The sequence below is a fragment of the Heptranchias perlo genome, chromosome 15 (assembly GCF_035084215.1).
Source record: "Heptranchias perlo isolate sHepPer1 chromosome 15, sHepPer1.hap1, whole genome shotgun sequence".
Classification (NCBI taxonomy): domain Eukaryota; kingdom Metazoa; phylum Chordata; class Chondrichthyes; order Hexanchiformes; family Hexanchidae; genus Heptranchias; species Heptranchias perlo.
This window is the reverse complement of record NC_090339.1, coordinates 18,018,544-18,043,136: the sequence shown is the minus strand read 5'-3', so window position 1 is coordinate 18,043,136 and position 24,593 is coordinate 18,018,544. Positions and strand designations below refer to the sequence as shown.

At 41.0% G+C, this 24,593-nt stretch overlaps 1 protein-coding gene across 4 annotated transcripts in view; it reads left to right on the top strand.

The window, feature by feature from the left end:
• diaph2 (diaphanous-related formin 2) overlaps positions 1–24,593 on the top strand; it is a 705,669-nt gene that overhangs the window by 85,705 nt on the left and 595,371 nt on the right. For all 4 annotated transcript variants that reach the window (XM_067996883.1, XM_067996882.1, XM_067996884.1 and 1 more), the window contains one exon: positions 3,373–3,477. In XM_067996883.1, coding sequence (XP_067852984.1) covers positions 3,373–3,477 — 105 coding nt within the window. The remainder of the gene's footprint in view (positions 1–3,372; positions 3,478–24,593) is intronic.

The following is a 24,593-nucleotide window of genomic DNA, read 5'->3' as shown; positions in this document are numbered from 1 at the left end:
GTACTTTCTGATGTCTGTTCTAAATTTGTTTTTCATAGCCTGAACTTGAGTCCTTTTGTCCTGTCACCATAGTGCATCCGAAATAATTGTGTTGGGGTTTACTTTTTCTACCCAGTTAATTACCTTCCACACCTGAGTTTCCTTTTAAGACATCCCATTCCTAATAGCTCTTCTCTGTGATACTGGGCGTCAGCTCCTAGTTGGCTCCTTTATGTTATGTCAATCAGAACTGTACATCATTCTCGGTGTAGCTTCACCATGGGAATTGTACAGCTTCAGCGTTGGCTTTGAGAATTTGAATGCAATTGATATAGCCTAGCATCCTATTTGCTTTGTTGTTGCTTCACATTGTTTGGACATGGTGATTGAAGTCAGTTAACACTCTAGATTTCTTTCAACTTCTCCCGTGGCAAGTTCTGTCCAATCCATGGAGTACAAGTGCATTCTATTTTTACTTCCAAGTATCTGGCATTTGTTCATATTGAACTTCATTTGATTCTCATTCACCCAGGTACAAATGCTGTTGGGCTCTCTTTGTAATATTTTGATTACCTTCTCCGTGTCCACAGTGCCCCCAAGCTTAGTGTTGTCTGTGAATTTGACTACTTTGCATTGTGGACTGCGGTTCCAAATAATTTATATACAGCTCTAATAGGAGGGATCCCAGCACAGAACTTAGAGCATCCCATTCAGCATTACAACCTACGTACTCTTGGTACTGCTTCCTTCCCTTTAGCCCTTCATTAATCCACACCCATGCCTTAACATTGATACTCACTGACTAGTTTGTAAAGGAGTCTCTTGATTGGTAATAAAAGCCTTTTGGAAGTCCAGGTATACTGTCGTAATGACTTTGCACTGTCAATTTAGAATGTCACTACCTAAAAAATAATTCTGAGTTTGGTCAGGCAAGATCTACCGTTCTAAAGCCACGTTGGCTCTCAATTATTGTTATTTTCATGTAGGTACTCTTCCTTTACGTTTGACCAATGATTACATTACTTTTCCAATTATTGAGGTCAGGCTTATGGACCTGTTAGTTGTCAGGTATGTCCTTGTTGCCCTTTTTGAATACAGGAATTGCATTTTCCAGTTTTCAGTCTCTGCAAAGTTTGTTGATTCCCTCAAAATGGTTGTCAGTACTTTCAGTTTCCTCCTTTATTTTCCTGGATATTATCTCACGAAGATTATCTATTACAGTTGGTCTGGACTAATGTGATTCTAAACAAGTTAATATTTCAGAAAAATATATCTAGATTACCAAATATGGTGAGGGCCGAAGATTCTTCTGTTTCTTACGAAAAGGTAATTAAGTGAAATTTCTGTGAAGCTGGGTCAAAAATCCAAACTTTTTTTTAACATTTTCGTATTTGAATCAATTTTTCTGCAAAAATGTAACCCCCTCAACCCGCACACCTTTTCATAAATTAACCCTCTGATTTTTCCTATTACAACAAATTAGTGTTTCTCAAACCATTATAAAGGGAGCTTTAATTTAAGTTAAATTTGTTGTTTGACTTCATGAATTGTCTATTAGGGATGTTTTCCGTTTCTTCCTGTATCAAGCTTTATAAACATGGTGTTACAATTTTGGGTCTTTTCTGCCCCTTAGATATTTTGCCTTCCCTGTTTAGATTGCTCTCATAGGTGAGTCTTAGGCCCTAACATCCTTCGAAATGTCTTCACTGGCTCTGATCTGAGTTTTGATGATATGCCCAGGATAACAAACAGAAAACCCCTCTAGATTTTTTTTTACCTATTAGATCTATCCTGTACCTTCAGAAGATTCTTCTTTGAAAGCCACAGAGTAGCATAAAAAATAGATTTTGCCCAGTCTCTGACACTGATTTGAACAATGCATACTCTTTAAATGACCCCAGAACCATTGCCTGTATTTTGAGGTTTTGAATCAATAAATTTAAAAGGAGCTGTCAGTCACACACATGAATTAGCAAATCACAGTTTCTTGTCTTTGAATTGTATGGCTTATCTACTCCCTCAAGCTATCTGCTCGGAAAACAAACAATCAGTAATCCTTGCAACATTTTATCACGTTAGGTTGGGGATATGATTCTGAATGCAGCTGTGTATTTTAAATGGTTTTATATTTTGACTGATTTTTAAGAGCCACTACCAAGCTACACCAGACAAAAATTGCTTCTTAATGTTAGTTTTACAACTATATAACTTTTGATTAGGATTCTGTGTTTTAAAAATAGCTATATGACTGTCTTTTACTTGTATAGCCTTTCTGCTCTTCCCTGTGTAAAACCTTTTTCTTTCTATGCCAAAATACTACATTTTGCAAAGATGGCATATTAGATTTTTGGAAACTACTTTTGTTCAAGGTGATTGGTTAAGTAACGCTTATTTCATCATATCCAAGATTAATTAGTGGAAACTTCATTTAGTGGCCATTGGGATTTTTTGAGAATTTGTGGTCCTTTTTGTCTTTTCCATGGCCACTGATAATTCAATAGATCGGTTGATGGGAATAAGCTATGCTGCATAGCTTATTCCCACTAGGAATCCTGTAGAATTAAGAAATTCCTGTTGCACACTTCCATTTTGTTCAGAATTGAGAATTCAGAAAAGACAAGGTTATTTATTTGTGATAATTCTGTGTTGGAAGAACAATTAAATAATCAATAAGATGCCATGCTTGATGTTGGAATCTTTTTGGATAAAAAATTTTGATTTTAAGAATTCCCTGCTATTTCTACATAAAATTGTTGAATATCTTTTTGTTTGGGGCCAGTCTTTGTTTTAAAAAAAACTTGCACTCAGAAGCTCCAATTATAAAGAGCTTAGTTATAGTGAGAAAATCTGTTGCCTTTCTGGTTTGGATTGCTTGGAACGAGGCGTACCATCTAATATTCTGTTTCAAAACTTGTGCAACACAACCACAGAAAGCAGTCAAGCTGAAATATTGGTTAAGTCACGGTTTCAAGTCCAACTTTGCAAATGGAACTTTAAGGCTTCAACAGTTCTATTTGAAATAACGGGTACATCCACTCCTATTCTTTTGGGTGTGGTTGATGTTTCAGTCAGTTTGTGAGTCACAGATGCATTATATTTCTGGCTGAAATGCAAATATTGATCCAACAAAAAATGGTTGTTACAACCAGACAATGTTACAATGTCTGTCTCAACATACATTTGGTACAGGTGATTTATTTGCTTGGACTCTGAGGTTGCTAGTAGTGCAACACATTTCAAGATGAAATGTATATTTATAATTCATCCAAGGTTTATTTTTTTTTAGAAAGGCTTGTCTTTACATTGTTGGGAATCGTCTAAACTTCAGAGAGCTGGATATTTATTAAATATTATTTGCTTATTTAATATCTTCCCTCAATTGTTTGTCAATAGGAGGACATGAATCTGAATGAGGAGCGTAAGGTTCCACTCCGAGGAAAAGATCTGACGACGAAAAGAGAAATGGTGGTTCAATACATCTCTGCAACTGCCAAATCTGTAAGATCCTTTTAAAATAAAATTACCATTTTTAAGACAGCACAGTAAATGACATTTCTCAGACAGTCAAATATAATAAGCTTAACATGATCTGCTTTCTGCACTTGCTAAGCTGTAATCCATGATTGCTGCCTAAATGTTCCCTTTTTCATTGCTTAAAGCTGCTGCTTAATAATGTGGTTTTAAAATGCCTTCTGTGGATAAATTGTTCACAAGGATTTGGCACACATCACACAAAATACTCTAATCTGAAACATGATGCTTTTATTACTATAAACCATTAGTACCTCTTGCACCTACTGCCCTGGGGTAATCCATGTGATTTTTAAAGCTTGGGTAGTGTTTTTTGTGCAAGGAGTAAGTATCTGCATAGGACAATTACAATTGTTCACGGGTCAACCTATGCAAAATGTAATTTCACTTTATCATTAATTTTCATAGTTTCTTTTAAGGGTTAAAATAAGAGATAATATTCGTAATTCAAAAAAGTCATCGCTGAATATTTGAGAAAATTGGATCTGAGTTTTTCTCAAGAAATGTTCCTATTATTGAAAATTTCTGCTTAGTAACCTGTAGGACTGAGTTTATTGTTCACATGTCCATCATCTATGACATTTTAGTAGGTTGAATTGAGTAATGCAAAATTCATGAAGAATAATGTGGTATCATCCAGAGTTATCAATATCTGAACATAAAATTGAATATTGCCTGAACATCATCTGCTTACAAGCTTAAAATAAATGTTTTTTTTAAACAAGCAGAGCTAATGTCAAAAATTTTCCCAAACCCACAGTACTGCAGTATTGCTGGGGCAAAAAAACATTTTTTTAAATTTGTGATTAGTATCCAAGGGCAGAAATATGTTTCAAACGATAACTGAAATTGCTGTAAGCATGAACAGTCATAACATGCATTAGGTTTTGCTTCAAAATTCTGATTTTATTTTTTTGTATTTTCTTTTACTGGAATGAGTACCCAGATATGCCTCAGAAACCACTTTATATGTTGCAGTAAATGCTAGATATATATATTTTTTCTAAACACTTAAAACCCGAGGAGTGGCGGAACCTGATGGTGATTTAATAAACTGAAATATATCCATTCACTTTTATATATTCATAGGTGTCTGTTCCAATTAACATACAACAAGAAATGTTGGGCATTGTAGTTTTTTGAATTGTAAGTAAACACACAACGTGACTTGCTCTACCAGTTGTACATATTAAAACCACTTTATAAATTGAGGTATATTTTGAGGAACGAAAGCATTCCTGGCATATTTGCTTTTAAGGATTGTGCTACTTCAGTCACAGTTTATTTGGTTAAAATGCTTGTACTGCAATTGATGAACAGGGTTTGCAAAGATTTTGTAGGTACAGAAAAGCCACATATACCAGCATCTTCTCAATGAACCACAGAAGCAGACAAGTACACACCAAAAATCCAAAAACTAAGACACCATGCAGGACGGATGCTATTGTAGTAGGACGAATGTCATTCTGTGCTTCTGCAGAATTTTTAAGTATTACCTGGGATTCAGGATTAACTTTGGAAGTTCTGTCTCACTTGGACCCGCCTCATGCTTCAGCTGCTCAAAACATTTCATTAAAAGATGGTATCACTTTTAATCTTTTCTAAGCTGGCTATCATATCAATGTAAAATTGATGCTACTGTCTAAAATGTTGCAAAGCGTTCCTTGCCTGTGGTGAATATTGCCAATCAGTCCACATTACTCCACATGGGACAGGAATATTTGTTTATCGCCATGCAATTTTGTCAGATTAACTATTTGCCTTTGTCAGATAACACTTTTGAAATATCTTGGCTGCCTTTTTGTGATGAAACGTGTCCTGGTGGAGGCAAATTGTTAGCTCTAACTTTCAATGGCTTGTGGACCCTTGCATATATGGCTGTTGGTAGAGCATATTCTTTGGAATGGGTGGAGGTTGTATTTGTGGCGGAGGAACTGAGCTGTTTGTGCATTTTACAGTGCTGCTGTACAAGAAAATCAGGATAATTCAATGTCATGATACGTTCATCATTGAAATTTTGAATTGCTTTTAAAAATGTTCTTTGTGATTCAGAAAGTAATTGCCTTGAGTTAAAGGTCATGCCTGAAGCACTGTTGATTAGAAAGAAACAATACAGAATGGAGAAACATATTGAAGTTATAGTTTTAAAAAAAGGTACTTTTTTAAGCAAAAAAAAAATTCTAAGTTTTCTTTCAGCCTTTGGGTATCTAACCAGTCAAACAATGTATTGTGACATTCTACAAGGTGATCAGCTCTTCTCTGAAAGGCATCAACATGATTACTAAAGCTTGGATTTGACACTTAGAAAGTCAGAGCAGTAAGATGTCATAAATTGTACAACTTTAGTTCCTAACATTGTTGTAGCATTTGAACATTAATACCCAATTAAAAAGATATATACTGACAGTAAGTTTATAGCTGCTCAAACTGACTATTTCAGCTTAAAAGATCAGAATTTGCTTAGTGTCAGAACTAAAGCATGTGTTGGAATTTTTAGAGATGCAAGTCTAAAGAATACTTTCTACACAGTTTGCTTGAATAGAAGCATAAGCAATAGGTGAGAGATTTGTTAAAGCATGGTTTGTTTAGTCATTTCCATCAATACTTATTCTCTGCTTTAATTATTAAGTAACCCAAGGTTATTTTCTTAAACAATAAGGCATTCTCATTTCATTCCTAATGATACTAAAATCCAGCTGCACTTAACCTTAGTAATCATATATGTGGTTATTGAAATCATAATAGTTAACTAACCTGTTCATTAGCTTGACAAAACATAGATCTGTGATGACCATTTTTTTTACAATACTTCGACAGATTTTTTATCTTTCCTTTTTGCTTTTGATTTATAGACTAAGTGCAGTTTTTCATTTCTGGGGCAGGCTGATATCTTGGTTGCTTTAACGTGCTGACTGTCTCTTTGGTGAGCGGCAAAATTATCCACAATCAAAATTGAGGGAAAAATGACAAGCATGTCTGTTTATTTTTGATACTTCAATTGTTCCTTTTTTTTCTTCCCTTTTTTACTGGTTTGCTAAATCCTCATCTTCAGGCGATGTGTTGCTTCAAGTTGGCACACCTGTAACTATCTGCATGTTCTATTCACTTGTCTGCAAGAAGTATTTTCAATGTTCTCAAAATGAAGCTCATTATATTGCCTATAACAAAATAAACTGCATCATTTCATATAAATTAACTATATAAATGCAAGTTCTTTTTGCTCTTTTATCTTTTTGTTTTTGATTTATGGTTTTTCATTTTTGGAGCAGGCTTGCTCCAAAGTCTTGGTTGCTTTAACATGCTGAATTTCTCTTTGGTGAATAGCAAAATTATCCACATTTAGAATTGATGGAAAAAGACAAGGATGTCTGTTTATAATTGATACTTAAATATCTTTTTTTCCTTTTCTTCCCTATTTTTCTTCCCCCTTTCTTTTTTTGCTTTTTGTTTTTGATTTTTGGGCTGAGTATGGTTTTTCATTTTTGGAGCAGGCCAATATCTTTGTTGCTTTAACATGCTAAATGTCTCGTTGAGCGGCAAAATTATCCACAATTAGGCTAACTTTACGCTGCTCCCTCGTGCCTGTCAAATTCCAAGACCCACTCTGTGAAAAGTTATGTGGTCATCTAAGTATATTTGTTGCTTTTGTATGTCATTGGGAGCCTGCTTACATTCTTGAAGCATTGTGGTTCTGCAGATTCCAGTGCAAGCTAGCGACCTCTTGCCACCCTTTCTGGTGCATGCCAGTAATATAAGATACTATTTTCTTCTTCTTCGAACTTAATTTTTTTCTTCACTTTTTAAATTCAAATTTTCTGTGTGGGAGGAGTTGGTACAACATACCAAATTCGTCCAATTTTTTTTTAAGAACACATAGCTCATCTGGATGTTAAAAATGCACCAATGCGGGAAGCTTGGTATGATATGAATCTTCAGATTTCTTTATGCTCAATATGTCCTGACTACTGATTCTTTGAAACACTATTGCATGCCTTTTCTTGACTTAAAATTGTGTAGGTGACCATTGCTCGCTCTGAAATAGTCTTCTGCAAACCTAAGAATTTAGGTGAACTGTCTTGGATTTTCCATGAGTAGAGCAAGCTGACAGAGTGGCTCTTTGTTCTTATTTGGGTAAGAGATGTTAGTATTGGTTCTTCCAGTTTTAGAAGTTTAAATTATCTCTAGTCTGGAGCCAGAAATAGCATGAATAAGGATTTCTGCAGTTAAAATGGGCAGAGGTAGTGATGTATCTGATGTGCTCCATGCAATATCAAAGTAAATTTCAATTGGATTTGATCTAAGTCATATGTACAATGCAGCCATAATTAGATTGGGTGCTACCAGTCACACACTTGTGATAACCTGCTTTCTGCAGTTTTCATGAAAAATTAGCATGGCTCAATGTACCGTGACACAGAACAAGTGATGAGCCCTTGGTTGGGTTTGTTGTGATACATCAGTAAGGTGACAAATAGGCAGTGTGGCCACAAAAAATCTAGACGCTTTGGATTTAAATTTAATAGTTTGACGCCAAAGGCTGGAAGTGCACCATAAGTTCATTTATATTGAAGTTGTTGATGTATTGAATTTGAAGTGTAACTATTCCACTGTAGTTGTTGAGTGTTGCTTTGATTTCTAATTATTTTGTGGATGCAGAATAGAGGTAACTGGTTACTCTGAAATCCATTGGCTGAATTATATAAACAACATAGTCTAATCCTAATAATTAAAAAAAAAATGGAATTGTCCAAAATTTTGAATTAACCATGTAAAGAGCACAGACAGCTAAGTGGGAATTTTGTGCTAAAAATATTTTGAATTAAATGACTTTGAATTAAGAGAACATGCTGTGTCTGTATGAAAACCAAAGAACGATGCAATCAATAAAAATCAGGAACACAATTGTATGCTAAGATGTCATATATTTTGCCTGATATGTAAAACAGATCTGTATGGCTCCTTTCTATTATTACAACATTTTATGCAATTGAGCAGGTTTTGCAGTAAAAGGTCACCAAGCTGTCAGCAGAGTGCAACATTAAATGTATGGATTTTTAAATGTTTGTGTATTGGGAGCAGAGCAGTTGATAGCATGGTGAGAAGTACTGTTATTCATTGCATTGTACAATGCAATTGCACTTTTACATTATAATCCAGTCTCATCATCTTTTGGATTGTGGTATAAATGCAGCAGGAAAATAATGAGTTACCACTCTGGCTGTGCCTCCTTAACTGCACTTAACCAAAGTGGAGTGAGTTCCAGTGCAATAGCTGAAGACCTTGCAGAGGATCTAACTTAGTTTTATGCTCACCTAACATACTGAGGACTCTGTTCCTTGTCCCTACCCAAGTGTATAATGCTGCCTTTAATCTATATTAAGAGATCTACCAGACAGGCCCATTCTCCCATTACATCGAGATCTGCCTGCAATCTCTTTTTCATCTAGGATTCTTACCCTGCACATATCTTTGTGTCATTCATAAACTTGCAAATGGTTCCCCCATGCCTTCATCTAGATCTTGATTTAAAATGGTGAAGAGCAACAGACATAACACTGATGCCGATGGGACGTTGTTAGTGACTGGCCCCCACGCAGATTGCTACCATTAATAACTGCTTTCTGTCTATGCAAATTTAACCAGTTCCTTATCCAACCCACTATCTGCCTGCCAATCCCACAAGACTCCAATCTTAATTATTAGCCTTTTGTATGCCATTTTGGAGAAGGCTTTTTAAAAGTCTGGATGCGCAATGTGAACTGAGCATCCGTTATCCACCAATTTCGTAACTTACTCAAAAACTTATTATTTATCTTAAGTATGAAGAGCATAATATCCTTTAGCACCGGGGGTAAGTCAGCGCAAGCATAGGTAAGTAAATAAACAGAATAATTAATTACTAATTAATTTAAAATAAAGGTAAAATCTGCCTACTAAATATAATCTGGACTGTTAAGTGTTTCTATTCGTTCTAGCATTAAATTAATGCTAACAAATAAATAAATAAAAATCTAGAAATGGCCGTGCGGGTTGTGTGTCGGGACTGTGATATGTGGGAGTCTGTGGACAGTGAGACTGTCCCGGATTGCCATGTCTGCAGTAAATGTCTCCGCCTTGAGACACTCTGGCTCAGAGTCCTTGGGCTGGAGTGTGAGTTAGAGACACACCAACATGCAGCTCAGCAGGGTAAGGGGAGCCAAGGGACAGACACTGGTCCTATCCAACAGGTACAATGTGCTTTCTACCTGTGAGCATAAGGATGTAGGCTGCGGGTTGGACAGCTAGAATGCTAACCATGGCATCGCGGAGCAGGAGGCAGTCCAAGGGGGGGAGGAGGAGAATAGTAAGGTTGCAGTCATAGTGGATTCTATAATTAGGGGGATAGATAACGTTCTCTGCGATCGTGACCAAAAGTCCAGAAGGGTGTGTTGCCTACCTGGTGCAAGGATAAAGGATATCTTGGAGCAACTGGAGAGGAACTTGGAAAGGGAGGGGGAAGATCCAGTTGTCGTGGTCCGTGTTGAGGCCAGTGACATAGGGAAGAAAAGAGAGGAGGTCCTGCTCAGAGAATATCAGAGGTTAGGAACTAAATTTAAAAAGGAGGACCTCATGGGTGGTCTACCCGATCCACCTGCTAATTGGCATAGGGATAGATAGATTAAGAAGGTGAATGTGTGGCTGAACGAGTGGCGTAGGAAGGAGGGATTCCATATCATGGGACACTGGCACTAGTACTGGGATAGGAAGGAACTGGAATGGGCTCAACCTGAATCGGAATAGAATCAGTGTCCTAGCGGAAAGGATAAAGAGAGCTGTCAATAGGACTTCAAACTAATAAGACTGGGGGAGGGATCTGGGGAAGATAACATAAGTCTGAAGGAAAAAAAGGGAAACGCGAGTAAAGGTCAGACCAAGTTAAGGAATAAGGGTAACATAAACGGTCAGGGAACAAATACAGTTACAGGACATGAGTACAAAATGATTTTTTAAACAAAGGGAGGGGAACAATTAATACAAATAAATTAAATTTCCTGTACAGCAATGTGCACAGCATTCAAAACAAAACCGGGGAACTGGAGGCAATAATTCAAAGCAAGGAGCCAGATGGTTACATAAGGAACGGGACTGGCAGTTAAATATTGCAGGATATAATGTATTTAGAAAGGATAGGGAAGGAAGAAGTGGGGTGGGGTAGCTGTACTAATTAGAGATACCATAATGGAAATAGTAAAAAGGGACATATGTAACATTAAGATTGAAACAGAATCTATATGGATTGAGACAGAAGATAAGAAGGTATCGACCACGTTACATTTTTCAGACCACCTAATAGTGGAAGTGGAGGATGAAATATGTGGACAAATCTATGAAATAGGTAAAAAAACATCAAATAATAATCATGGGAGATTTCAACTACCCCCAAATAAACTGGCAAGAGGAGGTGGTGAAAGGAGAAATGGGAATGGAATTTTTACAGTGTGTACAGGACTCTTCTTACCCAGTATGTGAGAAGCCCAACAGGAGAGGAATCACTGCTGGATTTAGTAATGGGCCATGAACCAGAACAGATAAGAGAAGTAAGCGTAGGAGAGCATCTAGGCAATAGCAATCATAACATAATAAGTTTTAAAATAATAACTGAGAAAGACATAAGTAAGACAAAGACCAAAGTAATAGATTGGAAAAAAGCTAATTTTGAGGGGATGAGAATGGAACTAAGGCAGGTAAAGTGGAAAAAATGTTGACAAAGAAATAGAACAGCAGTAGATAATATTTAAAACTGCAATTAATAGCGTTCAGGAAAAGTATATTCCTCTAAAAAGCAAGAACAAACCAGCCAAAAATGAAACACCATGGATGAATAAAGAGATGAGTGAAATTAAAACTAAAGAAAAAGGCATACATTAAGAACATAGACAATAAAGGAAAGGGTGATAAAAGGGAATACGAAAAGGTTAGGAAAGAAGTCAAAAAACAATTAGGAAAGCAAAGAGGAACTATGAGATTAAATTATCAAGGATTATATTCTTGAATAGGGGTGTTACATTTGCGGTTTTCCAATCTACTGGGACCTTTCCAGAATCTAGTGAATTTTTGGAAGATTGCAACCAATGCATCCACTATCTCTCTAGCCACTTCTTTTAAGACCCAAGCCATTGGGTCCAGGGGATTTGTCGGCCTGCAGACCCATTAGTTTGCCTGGTACTTTGTCCTCTAGTGATAGTGATTGTTGTTAGATCCTCCCTCCTCTTTGCCCCTTGATTATCTGCTGTTATTGGCATGCTTTTAGTATCTTCGACTGTGAAGACAGATACAAAATATTTGCCTCTGCCATTTTCTTGTTTTCCATTATTATTTCCCCAGTCTCATCCTCTAAGGGACCTGTACTTACTTCAGCTACTCTCTTCCTTTTTATACAATTGTAAAAGCTCTTACTGTCAGTTTTTACAATTCTTGCTAGTTTACTCTCATAATCTGTTTTTCCCCCTCATTAGAAACCAGCAAAGGAGGACTAAAAACATAAAGTTTCCCAATCTTCGGTCTTACCACTAATCTTTGCCACGTTGCATGCCTTTTCTTTTAACTTGATACCATCCTTAACTTCCTAGTTAGCCATGGTTGATACCCTTCTCGTGGAGTCTTTCCTCCTTACTGGGATATATTTTTGTTGAGAGTCATAAAATATCTTTTTAAATGTCTGCCACTGCTTATCCACCGTCACACCTTCTAATCTGTTTTCCCAGTCCACTTTAGCCAACTCTGTTCTCATGCCATTGTAATTGCCCTTATTTAGGTTTAATACAGTAGCTTCAGATCCAAGATCCTCACTCTCAAATTGGATGGTTCCACAACGTATTATTCTAAGAAACAGTCCCGTATACATAGGATCAGGAGTAGGCCATTCAGCCCCTCGTGCCTGCTCTGCCATTTGATAAGATCATGGCTGATCTGTGATCTAACTCCATATACCTGCCTTTGGCCCATATCCCTTAATACCTTTTGGTTGCCAAAAAGCTATCTATCTCAGATTTAAATTTAGCAATTGAGCTAGTATCAATTGCCGTTTGTGGAAGAGAGTTCCAAACTTCTACCACCCTTTGTGTGTAGAAATGTTTTCTAATCTCACTCCTAGAGGTCTGGTTCTAATTTTTGAACTGTGCCCCCGACTCCTAGAATCCCCAACCAGCGGAAATAGTTTCTCTCTATCCACCCTATCAGTTCCCCTTAATATCTTATAAACTTCGATCAGATCACCCCTTAACCTTCAAAACTCTAGAGAATACAACCCCAATTTGTGTAATCTCTCCTCGTAACTTAACCCTTGAAGTCCGGGTATCATTCTCTTAAACCTATGCTGCACTCCCTCCAAGGCCAATATGTCCTTCCGAAGGTGCGGTGCCCAGAACTGCTCATAGTACTCCAGGTGTGGTCTAACCAGGGTTTTGTATAGCTGCAGCATAACTTCTGCCCCCTTGTACTCTAGTCATAGAAATAGAAAGGTTACAGCACAGAAGGAGGCCATTTGGCTCATCGAGTCAGCACCGACTCTATGCAAGAGCAATCCAGCTAGACCCACTCCCCCGCCCTTTCCCTGTAGCCCTGCAAATATTTTCCATTCAAGTACTTATCAAGTTCCCTTTTTGAAGGCCATGATTGAATCTGCCTCCACCACCCCCTCGGCCAGTGCATTCCAGATCCTAACCACTCGCTGTGTAAAAAAGTTTTTCCTCATGTCACCTTTGGTTCTTTTGCCAATCACCTTAAATCTATGTCCTCTGGTTCTTGACCCTTCCACCAATGGGAACAGTTTCTGTCTATCTACTGTGTCTAGACCCTTCATGATTTTGAATACCTCTATCAAATCTCCTCGCAACCATCTCTGATCCAAGGAGAACAACCCCAGCTTCTCCAGTCTATCTACATAACTAAAGTCCCTCAACCCTGAAATCATTCCAGTAAATCTCTTCTGCACCCTCTCAAAGGCCTTCACATCTTTCCTGAAGTGCGGTGCCCAGAACTGAACACAATACTCCAGTTGTGGCCAAACCAGTGTTTTACAAAAGGTTCATCATGACTTTTGTACTCTATGCCTCTATTTATAAAACCCAGGATCCCATTTGCTTTTTTAACCGCTTTCTCAACCTGCCTTCCCACCTTCAACAATTTGTGCATATATACCCCCAGACCTCTCTGTTCCTGTACCCTCTTAGAGTTGTGCCCTCTAGTTTATATTGCCTTTCCTCGTTCTTCCTACCGAAATGCAGTTTTTACAGAGTCACTGATAGCAAACAAGGGAGGAACCCCAAAATTATTTATTTCCTTCCCTCCCTGGCATGGGGCACTGGAGTTAGTTGTAGGACCCCAACCATTGCCCTGGCTGAGACCAGCTAATTCAGTACCTCTAGATATAAAGGCCAGCATTCCATTAGCCTTATTGATTATTTTTTGCACCTGTTCATGACACTTCAATGATCTATGCACCTGAACCCCTAAGTCCCTTTGGACATTCATTGTTGTTAACTTTTTACCATTTAGAAAGTACCCTGTTCTATCCTTTTTTGATCCAAAGTGGATGACCTCACATTTGTCTACATTGAATTCCATTTGCCACAGTTTTGCCCATTCACCTAATCTATCAACATCGCTTTGTAATTTTATGTTTTCATCTACACTGCTTACAATGCCACCGATCTTTGTGTCATCGGCAAACTTAGATATGAGACTTTCTATGCCTTCATCTAAGTCATTAATAAATATTGTGAATAATTGAGGCCCCAAGACAGATCCCTGTGGGACTCCACTAATCCCATTCTGCCAATGTGAGTACCTACCCATTATCCCGACTCTCTGTCGCCTTTCACTCAGCCAACTTCCTAACCAAGTCCGTACTTTTCCCTCGATTCCATGGGCTTCTATCTTAGCTAACAGTCTCTTATGTGGGACCTTATCAAATGCCTTCTGGAAGTCCATATAATTAACATCCATTGACATTCCCCTGTCCACTACTTTAGTCACCTCTTCAAAAAATTCAATCAGGTTTGTCAGGCACGACCTACCTTTCACAAATCCATGCTGGCTCGCTCTGATTAATTGAAAATTCTCGAGGTGTTCAGTCACCCTATCCTTAATTATAGACTCCAGCATTTTCCCCACAACAGATGTTAGGCTAACTGGTCAAAAATTCCCTGGTTTCCCCCTCTCCTTTCTTAAAAAGCGGAGTGACGTGCAATTTTCCAATCTGGAGGGACAGTTCCTGAATCTAGAGAACTTTGAAAAATTATAGTTAGGGCTCTTTGAACTCATCGTCTGGGCTACTCTTGCCGATTTGATTTGTTCAATCTATATGAAAGTTATATGATTATTGCATTTTTTTTTTACAAGCCCCCATTATTTCTTGATTTATATTTTGCCCTACAGTGTAGCTATTGTTAGGCCTATAGACTGCTCCCACCAGTGATTTCTTACCCTTGCTGTTTCTTACTTCCACCCAAATGGATTCCACATCTTGATCTCCTGAGCCAAGATCATTTCACACCATTGTACTAATTTCATCCTTTACTAACACAGCTACCCCACCACCTTTTTCTTTCCTTCCTATCCTTCCGAAATTTCAGATACCCCTGAATATTCAGTTCCCAACCTTGGTCACCTTGCAACCACGTCTCTGTAATGGCAAAGAGATCATACCCATTTGTTTCTATTTGTGCCGTCAATTCATCTATCATATTACGAATGCTGCGTGCAGTCAGATAAAGAGCCTTTTAATTTTGTCTTTTTACCACTTTTTTCCTACACTGACCCCATTTGCTGGTGTACTCTTATGTTTGTTCGCTCTGTCCCTTCCTGGTTATCATTAACCCTATCTCTTCCCTGTACTACTTCCTTGTCCTTTCTCTTCAACATTCAAATTTCCCCCCACCTGAACCCCCCCTCCCTCCACCCCCCTGCCATTTAGTTTAAAGCCCTATCTACAGCCCTAGTTAGTCGATTCGCCAGAACATTGGTCCCAGCGTGGTTCAGGTGCAGCCCGTCCTGATGGAACAGCTCTCTCTTTCCCTAGTACTGGTGTCAGTGGCCCATGAATCAAAACCCACTTCTCCCACACCAATCTTCGAGCCACGCATTCATCTCTCTGATCTTATTTACCCTGTGCCAATTTGCTCGTGGCTCAGGTAATAACACAGAGATTATTACCTTTGTGGTTCTGCTTTTTAATTTAGTCCCTAGCTGCTAATACTCTCTCAGCAGAACCTCTTTCTTAGTCTTACCTATGCCGTTGGTACCTACGTGGACCACGGCAACTGGATCCTCCCCCTCCCACTTCAAGTTCCTCTCCAGCCCGGAGGAGATGTCCTTAACCCTGGCACTGGGTAGGCAACAGCCTTCAGGACTCGCACTCTTGGCTGCAGAGAACAATATCTATCCCCCTAACTATACTATCGCCTACTACTGCCACCTTCCTTTTTACTCTCCCCAGTTGAATGGCCGCCTGTACCATGGTGATGTGGTCAGTTTGCTCATCCTCCCTGCAGTCCTTGCTCTCGTCCACACAGTTTGCAAGAACTTTGTAACTGTTAGACAAGTGGAAGGGCTGAGGCTCCTGCAACGCTGCCTCACTCGCAGTCACACTCTCCTGTCCCTGACCACGGGCCAAATCTAAAGTATTTAGTCTAAGGGGTATGACTGCCTCCTGGAACAAAGTGTCCAGGTAACTTTCTCTCTCCCTGATGTATCGCAAAGTCTGCAGCTCGGATTCCAGCTCCTCAACTTTGAGCCGAAGTTCCTTGAGCTGCAGACACTTGCTGCAGATGTGGTCGCCATGGACAAGACTGCCCAGTAGCTCCCACGTGCTGCAGGTACAACACATCTCCTGCCCTGCCATATCTATAGTATTTAATTAATTACGTCACTGTCAATCAAATTATTGATAATTTTGATCAAAGTACTAACCTCATTTATTTAATTAAGTTTAGTTAATTATAACTTTAGTTATATGCTATACGGTTTTACTGTAACTTAGCCCACATTCCTAAGAAAAAGAAATACTCACCACCAATCACCCACCTGCTTTACCTGTGACGTTACTCTTCGATTTTTATCAGAACGTGGTCGGTCCGCTCTTGCTCTGCGCTGTTTTTATCCCCGCTCCGCACTCTGTTTCCCGCCGCTTTGGTGAGCTCTCGCTCAGTGCTGTTTTTATCCCCACTCCACTCTCGCTGTTTCCCGCCGCTCTGGTGAACTCTCATAGAAGGTTACTGCACAAGGTAAGAGCTCATGGTGTTGCGGGTAATATATTAACTTGGATAGAGGATTGGCTAACCAACAGAAAATAGCGAGTCGGGATAAAGGGGTCATTTTCAGGATGACAACCTGTAACGAGTGCGGTGCCGCAGGGATAAGTGCTGGTACCTCAACTATTTACAATCTATATCAATGACTTGGATGAAGGAATTGTAAACAATTTTACAACACCAAGTTATAGTCCAGCAATTTTATTTTAAATTCACAAGCTTTCGGAGGCTTCCTCCTTCGTCAGGTAAATGTTCAGGAGCTCCTTGAAGCCTACGCATTTATACATCACAGAACAATACATGGTGTATAAATGCGTAGGCTTCAAGGAGCTCCTGAACATTTACCTGACGAAGGAGGAAGCCTCCGAAAGCTTGTGAATTTAAAATAAAATTGCTGGACTATAACTTGGTGTTGTAAAATTGTTTACAATTGTCAACCCCAGTCCATCACCGGCATCTCCACATGGATGAAGGAAGTGAGTGTACTGTGGCCAAATTTGCTGCTGATACAAAGATAGGTGGAAAAGTAAGTTGTGAGGACACAAAGTGCCTGCAAAGGGATAGAGATAGTTTAAGCGAGTGGGCAAAAATTTGGTAGATGGAGTATAATGTGGGAAAATGTGTAGTCTTCCACTTCGGTAGGAAGAATAAAAAAGCAAAATATTATATTAACAAAGATTATCACATGCTGCGGTACAGAGGGATTTGATTGTCCTCGTACATGAAACACAAAAAGTTAGCATGTAATTAGGTAGGCAAATGGAATATTGGCCTTTATTTCTAAGGGGATGGAGTACAAAAGCAGTGAAGTCTTGCTCAACTGTGCAGGTTGCTCGTGAGACGACACCTGGAGTACTGTGTACAGTTTTGGTCCCCTTATTTAAGCATTAGAGGCGGTTCAGAGAAGGTGCACTCGGTTGATTCTGGGTATGGAAGGGATTTCTTATGAGGAAAGATTGAGCAGGTTTTTTTTATTCATTGATGGGATGTGGGTGTCGCTGGCAAGGCCAGCATTTATTGCCCATCCCTAATTGCCCTTGAGAAGGTGGTGGTGAGCTGCCTTCTTGAACCGCTGCAGTCCGTGTGGTGAAGGTTCTCCCACAGTGCTGTTAAGAAGGGAGTTCCAGGATTTTGACCCAGTGACAATGAAGGAACGGTGATATATTTCCAAGTCGGGATGGTGTGTGACTTGGAGGGGAACGTGCAGGTGGTAGTGTTCCCATGTGCCTGCTGCTCTTGTTCTTCCAGGTGGTAGAGGTCACTGGTTTGGGAGGTGCTGTCGAAGAAGCCGTGGCGAGTTTCTGCAGTGCATCCTGTGGATGGTACACACTGCAGCCACTGTGCGCCGGTGGTGAAGGGAGTGAATGTTTAGGGTGGTGGATGGGGTGCCAATCAAGCGGGCTACTTTGTCCTGTATGATGTTGAGCTTGAGTGTTGTTGGAGCTGCACTCATCCAGGCAAGTGGAGAGTATTCCATCACACTCCTGACTTGTGCCTTGTAGATGGTAGAAAAGCTTTGGGGAGTCAGGAGGTGAGTCACTCGCCGCAGAATACCCAGCCTCTGATCTGCTCTTGTAGCCACAGTATTTATATGGCTGGTCCAGTTAAGTTTCTGGTCAATGGTGACCCCTAGGATGTTGATGGTGGAGGATTCGGCGATGGTATTGCAGTTGAATGTCAAGGGGGGGTGGTTAGATTCTCTCTTGTTGGAGATGGCCATTGCCTGGCACTTGTCTGGTGCAAATGCGACCTGCCACTTATGAGCCCAAGCCTGGATGTTGTCCAGGTCTTGCTGCATGCGGGCTCGGACTGCTTCATTATTTGAGGGGTTGCGAATGGAACTGAACACTGTGCAATCGTCAGCGAACATCCCCGTTTCTGACCTTATGATGGAGGGAAGGTCATTGATGAAGCAGCTGAAGATGGTTGGGCCTAGGACACTGCCTTGAGGAATTCCTGCAGCAATGTCCTGGGGCTGAGATGATTGGCCTCCAACAACCACTACCATCTTCCTTTGTGCTAGGTATGACTCCAGCCACTGGAGAGTTTTCCCCCTGATTCCCATTAACTTCAATTTTACCAGGGCTCCTTGGTTCCACACTGCTGCCTTGATGTCAAGGGCAGTCACCCTCACCTCACCTCTGGAATTCAGCTCTTTTGTCCATGTTTGGACCAAGGCTGTAATGAGGTCTGGAGCCGAGTGGTCCTGGCAGAACCCAAACTGAACATTGGTGAGCAGGTTATTGGTGAGTAAGTGCCGCTTGATAGCACTGTCGGCGACACCTTCCATCACTTTGATGATTGAGAGTAGACTGATGGGATGGTAATTGGCAGGATTGGATTTGTCCTGCTTTTTGTGGACAGGACATACCTGGGCAATTTTCCACATTGTTGGGTAAAGTATTCTACAGACACATAAATAACAGATAATAAAAGTAAAATCAGAATAGGGATAGGGTCACTAAGGGTCGCATATGATCTTTTCCCAAAGGTAGGGGAGTCTATAACGAGGGGGCATAGATTTAAGGTGAGAGGGGAGAGATACAAAAGGGTCCAGAGGGGCAATATTTCACTCAAAGGGTGGTGAGTGTCTGGAACGAGCTGCCAGAGGCAGTAATAGAGGCGGGTACAATTTTGTCTTTTAAAAAGCATTTGGACAGTTAGAGGGATATGGGCCAAGTGCAGGCAATTGGGACTAGCTTAGTGGTATAAACTGGGCGACATGGACATGTTGGGCCGAAGGGCCTGTTTCCATGTTGTAAACTTCTATGATTCTATTCTATGATATAGTCACAGGTAATGACGGCGAAATGGCAGAAATATTGAACAGTTATTTTGCCTCTGTATTTACCACGGAGACTAACGAGGTGAACAGGACAGTAGAATAAGAGATTGAAAAAGATATTAAAACATCTAAGATAGAAAGGGGTAGATAATTGAAAAACTAATCAAACTTAGGGATGAAAAGACCCCTGGATTGTATCGGTGAATATTAAAAGAAGTTAGGGAGGAGACAGCAGAGGCAGTAATATGTGTATATATTCACTAGAAAAGGAAATAGTGCCAGAAAACTGACGGACAGATAAAATTCCTATATTTAAAAAGGGAGATAGAACAAGACCAGGGAACTATCGACCGGTTAGCTTAATGTCAGTGGTAGGAAAGATATTGGAATCTTTACTCAAAGTTGTAATTGGATGACATCTAGAGAACGAAAATATAATAAAGAATCGTCAGCATGGATTTCAGAAGGGAAAATCATGCTTGACCAACATTATTGAATTCTTTGAAATAACAGAGTAGACAAGGCTAATGCAGTAGATGTGTGGTACATTTGGATTTTCAAAAGGCCTTTGATAAGGTATCCTATTGTAGACTCATGGCTAAGGTCAGAGCATGTGGAGTCAGGGGACAAGTCGCAGAATGGATAGCAAGTTGGCTGCAAAACAGAGAGGATGGGTTAAGCTACTCAGACTGGCAAAAGGTGGGAAGTGGTGTTCTACGGGGATCGATGCTGGGACCACTGTTCACAATTTACGTTAACAATTTGGATTCGGGAATCAGAAGTACAATTTCAAAATTTGCGAACGACGCCAAATTGGGGGGTGTAGTTAATACAAATGAAGACTGTTAAAATGCAAGAGGACATCAATAAACTTGCACAATGGGCATGTAATCGGCAAATGAATTTCAATACAGATAGGTATGAGGTGCATTTTGGTAGGAAGAATAAGGAGGCCATATACTATTTGGATAATAAGAGTCTAAACTGGATAGAGGAGCAAAGGTATCTAGTAGTACAGATACATAAATCACTAAAAATGGTGATGCTGGTTAATAAGGCCATAAAAAAAGCAAATGAAGTACGAGGGGTCATTTCTAGAGGGATAGAATTGAAAAGCAAAGAAGTTATGTTAGTCTTGTATAGAACCTTGGTTAGACCACACTTGGAGTATTGCGCACAGTTCTATATTAAAAAGGATATAGAAGCATTGGAGAGGGTGCAAAAAAGATTCACTAAGATGATACCAGAACTGAGATGATATCAGGAAAGGCTGAACTAGCTGGGACTTTTTTTTTCTCTCGAAAAGAGACGGCTGAGAGGTGAACTGATTGAGGTCTTTAAGATAATGATAGGGTTTGTTAAGAGTAGACGAAGAGAAAATGTTTCCATTTGTGGGTGAGTCCAAAACTAGTCGTCATAAATATAAAATAGTTGCTAATAAATCCAACAGGGAATTCAGGAAAAACTTATGGAGTGTTAAAAATATGGAACATGCTACCACAAGGAGTAGTAAAAATGTGGAACATGCTACCACAAGGAGTAGCTGAGGCAAATAGCATAGATGCATTTCAGTGAAAACTAGATAAGCACATGAGGGAGAAAGGAATAGAAGGCTATCCTGATAGGGTTAGATGAAGTAGGGAGGGAGGAAGCTCGTGTTTCGGTTCTGTAGTTTGGATGTAAGTTGGTGAGACGGGACCTTTTTTCCAGAAGCCATGCTAAGATTCCATAATAGCTGATTCGCTTTCAAGGTAATTATATGGTGCATCTCTATTAATCCCTTCCAGCAACTTGCCTCATACTGAAATTGAACTAATTAGCTGATAGTTTCCCAGGTCTGACTTACTGGCCTTTCAAAATATAGGCACCACATGGGATCTTTCTCCAATCCATGGGAACAATCCCAGCTCAAAGAGCTGTTCGATGTATGAGCATGTGGCTTGCATAACATAGCCCCTATTTCTTTGAAATAGAAAATATTGCCAGTCTGATGTCTTATGTATTACAAGATATTAATGTCACTAGCTTTAGGGAAGGAAACCTGCCGTCCTTATCCGGTCTGGCCTTTCTGTGACTCCAGACCCACAGCAATGTGGTTGATTCTTAATTGCCCTCTGAAATGGCCTAGCAAGCCACTCAGTTGCACAATCTCGCTTAAAAAAAAGTCATAATGAGAATAAAACCGGACGGACCATCCGGCATCGGACCACGAGGCACCAGACCCTAACAGCACTGTGGGAGAACCTTCACTAGACGGACTGCAGCGGTTCAAGAAGGAGGCTCACCACCACCTTCTCGAGGGCAATTAGGGATAGGCAATAAATGCCGGCCTCGCCAGTGACGCCCACATCCCATGAATGAATAAAAAAAAAACTAGGCACCGGACACGACAAAGGCTAACCAAACCGAGCCGACCCTGCAAAGTCCTCCTCACTAACATCTGGGGACTTGTGCCAAAATTGGGAGCTTTTCCACAGACGAGTCAAGCAACAGCCTAACATAGCCATATTCATAGAATCATACCTTTCAGCCAATGTCCCAGACTCTTCCATCACCATCCCTGGGTATGTCCTGTCCCACCGGCAGGACAGACCGACCAGAGGTGGTGGTACAGTAATATACAGTCAGGAGGGAGTGGCCCTGGGAGTCCTCAACATTGCCTTTGGACTCCATGAAATCTCATGGCATCAGGTCAAACATGGGCAAGGAAACCTCCTGTTGATTACCACCTACCGCCCTCCCTCAGCTGATGAATCAGTCCTCCTCCATGTTGAGCACCGCTTGGAGGAAGCATTGAGGGTAGCAAGGGCACAGAGTGTACTCTGGGTGGGGGACTTCAGTGTCCATCACCAAGAGTGGCTCGATAGCACCACTACTGACCGAGCTGGCCGAGTCCTGAAGGACATAGCTGCCAGACTGGGCCTGCAGCAGGTGGTGAGCGAATCAACACGAGGGAAAAACTTACTTGACCTCGTCCTCACCAATCTACCTGTCGCAAATGCATCTGTCCATGACAGTATTGGTAGGAGTGACCACCGCACAGTCCTTGTGGAGACTAAGTCCCGTCTTCGCACTGAGGACATCATCCAACGTGTTGTGTGGCACTACCACCGTGCTAAATGGGATAGATTCAGAACAGATCAAGCAGCACAAAACTGGGCATCCATGAGGCGCTGTGGGCCATCAACAGCATCAGCAGAATTGTATTCCAGCACAATGTGTAACCTCATGGCCTGGCATATTCCTCACTCTACCATTACCAACAAGCCAGGGGATCAATCCTGGTTCAATGAGGAGTGTAGAAGAGCATGCCAGGAACAGCACCAGGCATACCTAAAAATGAGGTGCCAACCTGGTGAAGCTACAACTCAGGACTACGTGCATGCTAAACAGCGGAAGCAACATGCTTTTGACAGAGCTAAGCGATTCCACAACCAACGGATCAGATCAAAGCTCTGCAGTCCTGCCACATCCAGTCGTGAATAGTGGTGGACAATTAAACAACTAATGGGAGGAGGAGGCTCTGCAAACATCCCCATCTTTAATGATGGCAGAGTACAGCACGTGAGTGCAAAAGTCAAGGCTGAAGCATTTGCAACCATCTTCAGCCAGAAGTGCCAAGTGGATGATCCATCTCTGCCTCCTCCCGATATCCCCACCATCGCAGAAGCCAGTCTTCAGCCAATTCGATTCACTTCACGTGATATCAAGAAACAGCTGAATGCACTGGACCCCGATAACATCCCGGCTGTCGTGCTGATGACTTGTGCTCCAGAACTAGCTGCGCCTCTAGCCAAGCTGTTCCCGCACAGCGACAACACTGGCATCTACCCGACAATGTGGAAAATTGCCCAGGTGTGTCCTGCCCACAAAAAGCCGGACAAATCCAATCCGGCCAATTACCGCCCCATCAGTCTGCTTTCAATCATCAGCAAAGTGATGGAAGGTGTCGTCGACAGTGCTATCAAGCGGCACTTACTCACCAATAACCTGCTCACTGATGCTCAGTTTGGGTTCTGCCAGGATCACTCGGCTCCAGACCTCATTACAGCCTTGGTCCAAACATGGACAAAAGAGCTGAATTCCAGAGTTGAGGTGAGTGTGACTGCCATTGACATCAAGGCAGCATTTGACCGAGTGTGGCACCACGGAGCCCTAGTAAAACTGAAGTCAGTGGGAATCGGGGAAAACTATCCAGTGGCTGGAGTCATACCTAGCACAAAGGAAGATGGTAGTGGTTATTGGAGGCCAATCATCTCAGCCCCAGGACATTGCTGCAGGAGTTCCACAGGGCAGTGTCCTAGGCCCAACCATCTTCAGCTGCTGCATCAATGACCTTCCCTCCATCATAAGGTCAGAAACGGGGATGTTCGCTGCTGATTGCACAGTGTTCAGTTCCATTCGCAACCCCTCAAATAATGAAGCAGTCCGAGCCCGCCTGCAGCAAGACTTGGACAACATCCAGGCTTGGGCTCATAAGTGGCAGGTAACATTTGCGCCAGAGAAGTGCCAGGCAATGACCATCTCCAATAAGAAAGAACCTAACCACCTCCCCTTGACATTCAACTGCAATACCATCGCTGAATTCCCCACCATCAACATCCTGGGGGTCACCATTGACCAGAAACTTAACTGGACCAGCCACATAAATACTGTGGCTTCAAGTGCAGGTGAGAGGCTGGGTATTCTGCGGCGAGTGACTCACCTCCTGACTCCCCAAAGCCTTTCCACCATCTACAAGGCACAAGTCAGGTGTGTGATGGAATACTCTCCACTTGCCTGGATGAGTGCAGCTCCAACAACACTCAAGAAGCTCGACATCATCCAGGACAAAGCAGCCCGCTTGATTGGCACCCCATCCACCACCCTAAACATTCACTCCCTTCACCACCAGCGCACAGTGGCTGCAGTGTGTACCATCCACAGGATGCATTGCAGCAACTCGCCAAGGCTTCTTCGACAGCACCTCCCAAACCGGTGACCTCTACCACCTAGAAGGACAAGAG